This window comes from Enhydra lutris, unplaced genomic scaffold, assembly GCF_002288905.1.
Source record: "Enhydra lutris kenyoni isolate GAN:26980312 unplaced genomic scaffold, ASM228890v2 scaffoldscaffold1, whole genome shotgun sequence".
NCBI lineage: Eukaryota > Metazoa > Chordata > Mammalia > Carnivora > Mustelidae > Enhydra > Enhydra lutris.
The window spans coordinates 57,504,207-57,516,766 of NW_019154085.1; the positions used below are offsets into that span (position 1 = coordinate 57,504,207).

A 12,560-nucleotide genomic window follows, 5' to 3' on the forward strand; every position below is an offset into this window, starting at 1 on the left:
ATGTGCTCACATGGAAAGCTGTACCATTTAAAAAAAAGCAAGTTTAAGGACAGAACATGTAGTATGACCTCATTTTTACTTAAAAAATGATATATTCATTCATTATATATATATGTGTACATATATATATATACACATATATTATGTGCATATGTAGAAAATTTCTAAATTATGCACAAGAAACTGTTTACAAGTGATTCTCTTTGGGGTGTAGAACCAGAGGTTGGGATAGAATAGATAGATTTTACTTTTCAGTACTTTGAGCACATAATACTTTTACTTAAAAAAAAAAAGAGAAAACTAAAAATGTCTTCCTTTCCAAAATACATCCCTAGAGGGAGAGAAAACCTGCATGTTAAATTCCAAGGGGGTACTGAATTAATTAATAATCACATTTCTAGGCAGGAAGCATGATCCATTTTTCTTGGGGATTTCTTAAATGCAACAAATTACTCAAATGCAGGTACTTGAGTTTAAGATGTGTTCCATTGCCCACATGAGGCAGGATCCCCAGATGCTCAGAAATTTTCAGAGAACCTTTGAAGGGCATTAATTCCCAGAAATTAGGCAAGTGGATGTAAACTCTTAAAAAGGTGTATACCTATAATTTGTAGTCATGGGTTCTTCATAAGGTTGGCCGGTAGTTATTCTATAAACCAATTACTTTTACTATAGTTTCTGGGAATTTTTTTTGGTGTCAATTTTAGTGGCCATATGACAAGGAAGCAGATATGAAACTTACTTAGGCAGGGATATTCCAAGAAATTTAAGATACCTACATCTGCAGTGAATAGTCCAATCCAATGGGCATGTCCTATCCTGTTAAGGATAACAGTGAGGAAGGACTGGTGATACTGATCTGTAATGCTGGCCAATTCTGCTCCATGCATTAGGCAGGCTTTTATTGCTGTATACCAAGTTATATTTGCATTAATTATTCTATAAGTTCTGTTCCCATATTCCAAGATATTGGGGACTGGATACATATCAGATGTATTTACACTGTGTCCAGAGGTATCTAGAACAAGAACAAAAGAAGTCATTTTTAACATCTGGTTGAGAAAGGGGGAGGCAAAGCTTAGTTTGGATCCCTGTCATAATGGCCTATTCTGTGGTTAACATCAGAGTTTTCCTTCCCAGAACTATTTCAAAATGAGGATAATACCTGAAAGCATAGGTGATGCTTAAGAATGAGAACAGTTAGGAAATTTAATGCATGAGTGGCTTTAAAAGTATACACATATAGTTAACCATTTCTAGATTTCCTATTTTTTTATTGTCGCTTTTTAAACTGACCACTTTTTGATGGAACTGATCTCCTTAGGCAGGTTTTATCCCACTACCTACATCCAGCCTAACACATACTGCTCTGGCAGAACTTAATACTTACTAAGAGAATACTGACATATACTATGTCATCATATACAATGTTGCAAATATAATTTTACAAGTATATATTATCAAATACCACCATTTATTAAATTTGAGATTGCATGATAGTTGTTATCATGTTTAATGTTTATGTGTATAAATTCTAAAAATAAGTTTAAAAATTACATTAATAAACACTTAAAATATACACAGTTCCATAAAGACTTACTATTTATATGTCACCTGTCAGAGTCAAGATTTACAAATTAAAAGGCAAGGTTTTCCCAGACATGATCCATGATGCTTTCTTTTTCATGAGTGACAGATTATGTGACAGTGAAGCCTATGTTTTTACATGCAAGGTATTTCCTCTTTAATATGTGGACTTGCCTTTTTGTTCTATACTGTATTATGTACTAGGATAGGCTAGTGTTAGAAAATCCTAAACAGAAAAACAAGTGAACTGAACTGTCTGATCCAAAGTAGCTGGGATATTTCCCAGCTGGTTTCATTACATTTGGGGTTGAAAAAGAGCATGATGAGGTGTGGAGAGGATGGAAGACCTGAAAATCAATGCTTGTCCTGACTACACAGGACTAAGTGACCTTGGGTAGAAATGTCATCCCTCCGAACCTCAAATTTCTGTTCCATAAGAGATCCACCCCATAGAGGGGTGTGGATAGAATTCAGAGATAACCATTATAGGGCACTTATTGGAACTCAGTATTTGGAGTATAGTACCTGGAACACAACAGGTGCTCAGTAAATGTTGATTCTTTATGCCAAGTAAAAATGGCAAAATGGGAATTTGACTTTTACCTGAAAATGTGACCTCAACATAATAGTAGTATGTTTTGTGAAACCAAAGTGAAATTAACCTATTTGTCAACCAAATTGTGGAGTATACATTTATACCTGTTTATTCTTTACTAGAGGTCTGTTTGCCAGCCTATATATCAAGTCTAAAATTATTAATATTTTTTTTAACCCAGTATAGTACAGGGATGTGCTAGGTGTCTCAGATGGTTAAGTGGCTGCCTTCAGCTTAGGTCATGATCTCAGGGTCCTGGGATCGAGTCCCACACTGGGATCCTTGCTCAGCGGGGAGTCTGCTTCTCCCTCTGCCTGCCAGGCCCCTGCTTGTCCTCTCTCTCTCTCTGACAAATAAATAAAATCTTAAAAAATAAAAATGTTTAAAAACCCAGTATAATACCATAGTAGATTTTTTAAAATGATAATAATTAGAAAGATTAAGGTAACTGAAGTTTTTCATATATGTGGCCTAAATACCAATTTAACTGTTTCCCCCATTGTGTATCTGTATTTTCACACATATAAAATTCTCTCATTGTAATTGATTTCATCAAACTTTAAGACATAGTGATTTTAAGCAACATAATTTTGCCATCCATTGACCTAAAAAAGAAATATCTATTGGAAACCAAGTCCCAAATTAGGGCTCTTGACTTTGTCCTTTTCTCCCTGTTATGTGGAAATATTTATCTTTCAGGCAGTTAGACTTTAGGCTCTAAGTCCAATGTAAGCACATATTTATATGGCAAATAAAGAAGCAGAGCAGAATTTGGGCATTTATTGTAGGCTACAAAAATTTGTGTAGTTAAATAATATTTTTAAATAATAATAGACACAACTGTCATTTGTTAATATGCTGGCAACTTGCTAAGCATTGTGTGTGTATATATATAGAGAGAGAGAGAGAAAGAGAGAGAGAGAGAGGGACTGTGAGACAGTAATTATCCCACTTGACAGATGCGGAAATCAAGTTCAGAGACAATAAAAAACTTCACTGACAGCTATGTACCGAGGTGAGGAAGGAGGGGTGTAAGCTCCAATGCCTATGCTCTCAACCACAGCTACTTTATACTATATCCAAAAGAACATATACATTGTTAGTCCCAAAAATATCAGAGAGAGAAAATGGTCAGAGTTTAAAGAAGTGGACAATTTTTTTTTATTTTATTTTTTTTTAAATTTTTTTTTAAAGATTTTTTTATTTATTTATTTGACAGAGAGAGATCACAGTAGACAGAGAGGCAGGCAGAGAGAGAGAGAGAGGGAAGCAGGCTCCCTGCTGAGCAGAGAGCCCGACGCGGGACTCGATCCCAGGACCCCGGGACCATGACCCGAGCCGAAGGCAGCGGCCCAACCCACTGAGCCACCCAGGCGCCCAGAAGTGGACAATTTAAAGTAGAGATCAACATCAAGGTCATAGAATAGAATCATTGTCTTTAACTGAAAGACCTTGAATATGTTATTCACTTTTTCTAAGCCTCAACTTTCTCATCTGTAAAATGGGGATACTTATACCTACTTTTTTGCCTTAATGCTTCTGAAGCCAAGGCACAGTGGCAGGTATATCATAAGTGTATGAGTGCATGATATATTGATATTTCTTTCCCTACAAGACTCTACTCTTCTTATAATACTCTTGCTATAACTGACAGGGTATCTTCTTTCAGTTCCTGACTATTACTATGTTTAGGTGATAACTGTGAATTAGGAAACGGGGCTTCCTGCAATTGCCTTTCTGGGGATGATACCTAGTGAATTAAAGAGTTCACATGCATGTAACACTAAGAGATATAATTAATATTCCAAGTAAGTATATACACAACAGGCTTCCCAGAGTTCCACCCAGCTCCTGCCACAAACTATGGTCTTCTAGAGTAGCATGGTACAGGGAAGCCTTGCACTTGGTGAAAGCATGAGATACGAGCTATTGTTGTTGTTCTTGCTATTTTTATTTTTATTACTCAGGTCACTTCTAGTGCATCCGCCTTGATCATCAACCCTACTGACTATGTGTAATAGTATGGTATTTGTATTTCACGCCAAAATTCACTGGGGGTTCTGATCATCGGCTCTAGAAACATGCTACACACCATATTTAGCCACATATTGAGCCTGACATTTTAGGTCAATGGATGGCAATTTAGCCACCAGCATTTTTAGGTTTCCAAGAAAGCAGGAAATATTTGTTTATTTCTCTGTTCTTTTCCAACATCTTCTTAATGTCTTTTTCATTACCTGAATATACTCATAAACCCAGAACAAAGCAGTAAAGCCTTTTAAATGGCCAAGATGGATGCATAAATGTGGTCATCTCTCAAGTGGTCTCTGTAGTCTTTAGAACCCCAGTAAAGGGTATAATCCTGGGGTAGTGGAGATTAAATGAGTAATTATATGTAAAACTCAAAAAGTAAGTGCCTAGCACTGTTAGCTATGAAAATGACAGTTATATACTATGTAAAACAAATATGGAAGAGAAGAGTGGGGCATAGAGATGAAAGGAATAAAAAAGCAACTATTTCTTACCCTGCATTTTTTCACAAACAAACCCATGACCTTCTTTTCCACAATCTTCAAAATACCATTTTCCAGTGAAATGAAAATTAGGATTACTTGATAGCAAGGCACAGAGAGGAATATGTTTTTGAACTTCAGTGGTGTTATGACTTGGAATCTTTAAAAAGATACGTATGTTTTCAAAAAAATGGTAACATAAAGCATTATAACAGTGACATTTTTTATTAAGGACAATTTTAAAAATGCAAACACTATTATTGCTTTATTTGCATTTAGCAAACCTTGTCACAGATCACTTCATAACCTACAAAATAAATAATTATTGTGATAGTAATTACATTAATGGAGCACATGAAAATGACATGTAATTGCATTATTAAAATTAATATATTGATAACAGACTTATAAAAATTTATGCCTGTAAAGTATAGGAAGTAAAAAAACACTTTAGTAAGTATCAAATAGGATCTCTTGCTAAACAATTTCTAAAAAATAAATCTGAAAACTTACATTTATTACATCAAATGGAGACCAGTTAGAGTATACCACAGGCTTTCCATTTACCCATTTTTCATAATTATCATTTTGTAACCCTATCCACACATTAGTGGTCTGGCCAAAAAGATTCATAGTAATGAAAGCTGAAAAATATGAATACATTATCAAATTTAATACCATATAAACCATTTGGGTAATCACTGAATTCTGTTTATAGCTGTGATTTTAAATGACAGCAAAACTTAATTACCAATCAAATGTAGGAATTTGTTACTTTGTTCTTATTAAGGTAATACAGTCTCTTTCACATCTGTTTCAGTTTAAATTGACACACATTAGCTGGCAAAACCTGGGATTTCATCATATCATTAACAAAACTATTTCCAGTGTTCATTCAGTGCCTTTCTAGACAAAAGAGGATTTATCTTCTATACTTAAACTGAAGTATACAATTGCCTGAATACCAAATACAAGCGTACAGGTAAATCTAAAGGGATCTAAAATTATATCATGCAATTATAAAAGAATATACCTCAGATTATTTTAGCCATTTTGAAATAAAGATGATAAGTATGTCATTTTTTTCCACTGCTACTGGGGAGACAAAAGCTTCCAAAAATCAGCAGTTTATAAGCAATGCAATGTACTTTTACAGATGTCATGATATAAGCCTTAGAGGTTAAACTGAAAATTTATGTGTCATCAGTAATATAATACTTCAATTGTGGATTTGGAAATATTAGTATTTGGAGGAACATTTAAATAAATATTTGAATCAAAATGGTTATTTTTGCCTGATTGAACATTGAGTACTCTACCTTGCTCCACCTCATTTTCGACGGCGACTAGTGTTCCCCCTGCTTCAACACAGAAATCTTGAGCGGATGTCCAGTTCTTCCAATCACTTGGGTCTTTGGGGATTTTCACCAAAAGGCACTTTTGAAAAACATCAGAAAAAGCACTCATTTCCATATTTTTCTAAAAGAGTTAAAAACCTCCCAAAGACACTGAGGATCAATCTTCAGAATTCTTTATAATTTTCTGTAGTGGAAATGACTCATTTTTTTCTTTGAGCTGCTCTAAAGGTATGAAAGTAAAACAGAGGACCAGCTTTTAGGGTAAGTCAATATTTGCATGCATTTCTATCCAGCAGGAACAGAAGAAAGGATATGTTTTGTTATGCAGGATATCAGAACAATGTCTTCTGCTCAGTGGAAAATAGTATTCCTTTTAAAAAGGAGCCAACCTGATTGCAAAGTGTATAGTGGTAGACTTAATTTTTAAAAAACTTGGAGGTAGCAATTAACAGCTTAGTTCAATTTTATTTACAAAACACTTCTTCACTTTATTTATTTTTTTTAATTTTTAACTTTTATTTATTTATTTGACTGAGAGATATCACAAGTAGGCAGAGAGGCAGGCAGGGAGAGAGAGAGGAGGATGCAGGCCCCCCACTAAGCAGAGAGCCCGATGCTGGGCTCGATCCCAGGACCCTGGGATCATGACCTGAGCCAGAGGCTTTAACCCACTGAGCCACCCAGGTGCCCCCACTTCTTCACTTTAAATGAGAGAGGAATACTAGGGAATCAAACCACATCGGGTATTTAAATTCCTTAATTCCTTGAGTTAGCTGTGTGGTTTGTAAGTCCCCAAGGAAGAGTCAGAAAAGAAAAAAAAAAAAAAACAAAAAACAAAAAAGGAGCACAGTTGGAAGGAAAGCAAGGGCAGACCCAAGGAAACCTAGGACAGAGAAACAGAAAGGAGGGTGGCCAATAGTGTCTGGAACATAAAAAGAAGGCTGTGGGATTTGGCAGTGAGAATTGTTTGTTACTCATGAGACAATCACGTCTGTAGCATGGCAGGGTTCGTCATTATGGGGTGAGAAGTGGAACAGTAACTACTGGGCAGGTCAGGGAGGGTCAGTGAAATTTAAACTTGTTAATAGGGCCAGGTGGAGTCAGGGGAAAGGGAGAGAGAGAAAAGAAAGGCTATAGGAGATCAGGCAAAGTTCCAGAGAAGTCAAGAGAGACTGTAAACAAAGGATATTCCATGTGAACTATTCTCTTATCAATGAACACAGGCAAACCCAGTCATTGATAGGTTAGATCTGAAGATTTCACCACTGAGAAAACTCCAGTTACAAGATAATTCTAGGCTAGTGTGGAAGCCCACACTTGAGAGAGCATCCTTCCCCATCCTCCTTTGGAAAGACATCTTTCCTCATCCTTTAATTTCTATATTTCAGTATAGAAATATACTGAATCCCAATCCTTCCCCATCATCATAAACTCCCTAAATATCAGAGACTTGCTCTTCTTTGAACATCACAACGAAGAAGTTCCCCAGTAAATATTTATGGAACATAATAACAGCCAACAGACCCCTAAGTAGTTGTCAAATGACATTCTCAGGCATTCTAGATTTAGTCCAATGATTCTCAAAGCGGAGCATTCAGTAATGTCTGGAGACATTTTTGGTTGTCACAGCTCCAGGGGGGAGCTTCGCTTTTGGTGGGTAGAGTACAGGGATGCTGCTAAGCATTCTGTAATGCACAGGTCAGTCCCCTCATAACAAAGACCTATCCAGCTCCAAATGTCAGTAGTGCCCAGGTAGTTCTTTTCAGAACACAATCCTGATCATGTCACTTTTCAGTTTAAAACTATTAGGGATTTTCCGTAAATACATACATACATACATACATACATACATAATGAATAAACTATTAAGGATTGTCTATTGTTTTCAGGATAAAAACCATAAACACTGATGTAGCCTGGAGTTACCAACTAACAGAAGAAGTACATTTCCAATTCTTCTGGTCCTCTTTACCTTGTTTGCTTCACAAAGAAAGAGAATTGGCTTTAAAGGATTTTAATTTTATAACAACTATTCCTTTATCTATTTCCTTTCATTTTGTCTCTTTTCTCTAATTACAAAGTCCAATGAGTGGCACACACTAATTATTAGGCAGTCTTATCATTTAATGTGAATTCACCTTGTGTTCAGATAGTCACACTAATGAACCATTCATAAATACCAAGAACCTCATTGGTTCAGTTAACTCAATAAATCTTTCCAGAAAACACACACATGCTCCCCTACCCTACCCTCTTACTCCCCATCCCCCCATGTTTGCCTCAGCCACCATTAACTAGCTTGACTATTTCCTATTACCACAACCTCATCGTTTCTAAAAAAAAAAGCCAAACAAATCCCAAAACATATTTACTAACACAGTTTGAAATGGTGTGATTAGTAATTAAAGCAAAGCAGTAAGATGAAGTACAGCACTCTTAATTTTAAATTGTTTACTTACTAACTAATTTGCAAAATGTGATCAAGTTTAACGCATCTCTTATTATCACCAGGAATTAAGGATAGCCTACTGTATTGCAAACAAGTTTTTAACATAAAATTCTTTTTTTTTTAATCTCAAAGTCATTTCCAGCTCAAAATTTGAAAGTGGAATTTATGACCTTTCCCCCAAACTTGGTCCTTTTCCAGTGTTCTTACTGATGTTGACTGGCAAAGTCAACCATGTATTTATATAAGCTTGAAACCTGGGAATCTCTTTGCCTTCTCATTCCATCCACTTTTCAATTACCATTTAGACATACATCCCATTTCTCAGAGCCTTCTCCCATTCTTCCCATTGCTGCCACATCACAGTCTCTGCCTTCTCCATCTTAGCCCAAACTACTTCTCTCTTGCCTGGATTATTACAGTAGCTTCCCAACCACTCTTAAAACCTTCCTCATCCTAGCCTTCCTCACATCTGTTTTTGCTATTGTAGCATGAATGATTCTTTTCAAAACTCAGTCCTGGTGTGTTCTCTTTAGTTAAAATCCTTGAGGGGCTTCCTAGTGTTCTTAGGATAAAAACAGAAACTCTTTTTCATTTCACTTTTTCACATTCTAGTTCTCTATGCTTCCTTTAGTTTCTTCAATAGGTCCATTCCCTCTCACCACAGGACTTTAGCACACCCTGTACTCCCCTGCTTTTAATGCTTCCTGTCCTTCTGACTACTTCAGTCAGGTTCTTCTGTTAAAAACTTTTAGAGAACTATGTAACTCCCTTTCATCGCATGTGTTACAATTCTAGAGTTACCCTCCTGATTGGTTTGCTAATGTTTGTTCCCCCTCTAGTCTGCAAGCTACAAAAGAGAAGGAATTTTGTTTGTTTTTCCTTACCACCAAATTATCAATATCCAACATATCCAACATAGTTAAATGAATGAATGAATAAAGTGCTGATAATGTGAATACTTTTTTTTTTTTTTTTTAGAAAAGAGGAGAGTATCTTTTAAAGGAAAAGCTATGTTGTGCATGAAATCAAATTTTGGCTAATTCCAAACTAGATGTGCAAAGCAGCCATTAGCACTCAATCCAGGTCCTTGTATAAAAATATGTGAATGGGACACCTGGGTGGCTCAGTCAGTTAAATGTCAGCCTTCCGCTCCAGTCATGATCAGAGTCCCAGGACTAAGCCCTGCATTGGGCTCCCTGCTCAGCGGGGAGTCTGCTTCTCCCTGCTCTTCCCCCCACAGCCCTGCTCCTGTTCTTTCTCGCTCCCTCAAATCAATCAATCAATCAATCAATCAATCTTTAAAAAATATGTGAGTAGAAGCATAAGAGTTAACCTACTATACACACAAGCACATGCACACTTAGAATTTTTTCTGCTTATAGCTCTGCTGTGACAAGTGTCTTAGATGACTCACTCTTTTAGGGGTAATCCCAGGTTAAGACTCATATATAATCAAACATAGAGGAGATAATTGATGAAACATTAGAAAAGATGCTTAACTTCTGGTAGCTGAGTTTTAAAACTCTTAGAGGTGGATAATTAGTCAACCAACTAGGATTTTTTTTTTTTAGGAAAAAAAAAACAAAAAAATTATTCCTAGGAAAATGACAAACAAGAAGCAAAAGAACTGTGATGTGAAAAATGTCATTGCTACCTCGCAGTTTTCCTTCTGTAACTTTGTTAATCAAGGGAGCCATCCCCACAGGGCTCTCCTTCTCTCCATTTTCAATCCTCCTATTATCAGTTTTTCTAATGATCTGATAAACCCACTTATTCCAAGGTGTAGATGACAGATGAGGCAATCTCAGAAATACTGCCCTTAAAAAAAAATAGAATCAAGGCAAAGGTGTGAGGCTCAAATGATGGGATTTTAGCCATCTTAATGCAGGGGAAGACCCAGTGGGTGAGGACACTTGGGGAACCTGAAACTTCAACCTGGGAAAGATCTCTTTTTTCAGGTAGCCTGCTGTGACAGTATTTTGTAGTCAAATCCTCTGAATGATTCAAAGACTAAGCTGTGCAACTGTTGCATTGCTGGGCAAATATTGGCTACCCATTTGAATAACTGAGGGAGCTTTTAAAAAACACTGATACGTAGATCCAATGCAGATTAATTAAATCAGAATCATTAGGATGCCCCTGCACCTTAACATTTTTAAAAAGCTCACAGGCTGATTCTAAATATTTGATCAGGGCTGTGAACCACTAATCTAGCTGTTAGTTATCAATAAAGATTTTTTTTAAATTTTGAGCTACACAAGGATTTTTAATCCTGCTCCAATCCTGCTTCAGAAAGTCTTTCTCCTCTCATGTGCATGTTTGTGCTTTACTCATGCCCTTTTCTATTCCTTTCAAAGGAGGCATTCACTTGCTCTCCTGCCCTGAGTCGGCTCCACCATCACTGCTACCATGCCTCTATACATACATACTCAGTATGCTTACACAAGAGTATGGACTGGAGTTCAGCTGTGCAGATGAAGAAGTTTGGGGAGAGGATAATAACCAAGTTCTGAACCAAAACAACCATTGAGAGTTTCTGAGAATTATTTCTCTAATGCCAAGGATTTGATTTGCTATGAATTTCCTTAAAATATCCTCTTTTGTACATGGGAGAAATAGTGATTAGTAACTAAAACAGTTGTGTTCACACTTTGGGGTTGCTCACTGTCTGTAGTAAAAGTGTGATTTTGAGACAAGCTAGGCATTCCTTTGTGGCTTTTCCATATAGAGCACTCTAGGATGCATCTGTTCTAATAGTCACAAGGTACAAAAATTGACTGAAAATAAACCAAAACTTTAATATAAGAGCTAAAACTGTAAACCTCTTAGAAGAAACATAAGAAGTAAAATTTTATGACTTTGGGTTTGGCAACCTTTCCTTAGATATGGCACCAAAAGCATGAATAACAAAAGAAAAATTAGATAAATTGGACTTCATTAAAATTAAAACATCTGTGTATCAAAGGGCATTAGAAGAGGCAACCTATAGAACAGGAGAGAATGCTTGCAAAACATGTATCTGATAAGAGCTTAATATCTAGAATATATAAAGAACTCCTACAACTCAACAATAAAAAGACAAATGACCCAAATAAAACTGGGCAAAGGACTTGAATAGACATTTTTCCAAAGATAGTATACAAGTGGCCAATAAGCACATGGAAAGATATTCAGTATCATTAGCCATTAGGGAAGTCTAAATCAAACCACAATGACATAACACTAGACATGCACTAGGATGGCAATAATAAAAAAGATAATAACAAGTGTTGTTAAAGATGTGGAGAAGGGGCACCTGAGTGGCTCAGTCTGTTAAATGATGCCTTCGGCTTTGGTTGTGATCCCAGGGCCCTGAGATTGAACCCCGAGCCGGGATACCTGCTCAATGGGGAAGTCTGTTTCTCCCTCTGCCCCTCCTCCTGCTTATGCTCTCTCTCTCAAATAAATAAATAAAATCCTAAAAAAAAAAAAAAAAAGATGTGAAGAAATTGCTACCATATAGTTCTGGCAGGCTTGTAAAATGGTTTAACCACATGAAAAACAGTTTACTGTTTCCTCAAAAAGTTAAACATAGAATTGGTATATAATATAGCAATTCCATTCCTAGATATATATACCCCCAAAGAAGTGAAAACAGGGACTCCACTAGATATCTGAATGCCACTGTTCACTGTAGATTTATTCACCATAACCAGAAAGTGGAAACAACCCAAGTCCATCAACAGATGAAAGGAAAAACAAAATATGACATGGAATATTATTCAGTCATAAAAAGGGATGGAGTTCTGATACCTACTATTAATATGGATAAACTTCGAAAACATTATGCAGAGTGAAATAAGCCAGAAACAAAAGGACAAATATTATATGAATTCACGTATATGAAATATCTAGACAGGCAAATTCAGAGATAGGAAACAGATTAGAACTCATCATGGGCTGGAGAGAGGGGGATTGGGAGTTATCGCTTAATAGTTACACAGTTTCTGTTTGGGATGATGATACATTTGGGAAATAAAGAGGATGGTTGAACAACATTGTGAATGTAATTAATACCA

At 36.3% G+C, this 12,560-nt stretch overlaps 1 protein-coding gene across 1 annotated transcript in view; it reads right to left on the minus strand.

The window, feature by feature from the left end:
• The window catches only part of LOC111142165 (phospholipase A2 receptor 1), a 106,582-nt gene that overhangs the window by 7,208 nt on the left and 86,814 nt on the right, over positions 1–12,560 (minus strand). The window contains exons 21-24 of the mRNA XM_022495168.1: positions 6,015–6,132; positions 5,209–5,339; positions 4,708–4,855; positions 780–1,018 (exon numbers count right to left, since the gene is read on the minus strand). Coding sequence (XP_022350876.1) covers positions 780–1,018; positions 4,708–4,855; positions 5,209–5,339; positions 6,015–6,132 — 636 coding nt within the window. The remainder of the gene's footprint in view (positions 1–779; positions 1,019–4,707; positions 4,856–5,208; positions 5,340–6,014; positions 6,133–12,560) is intronic.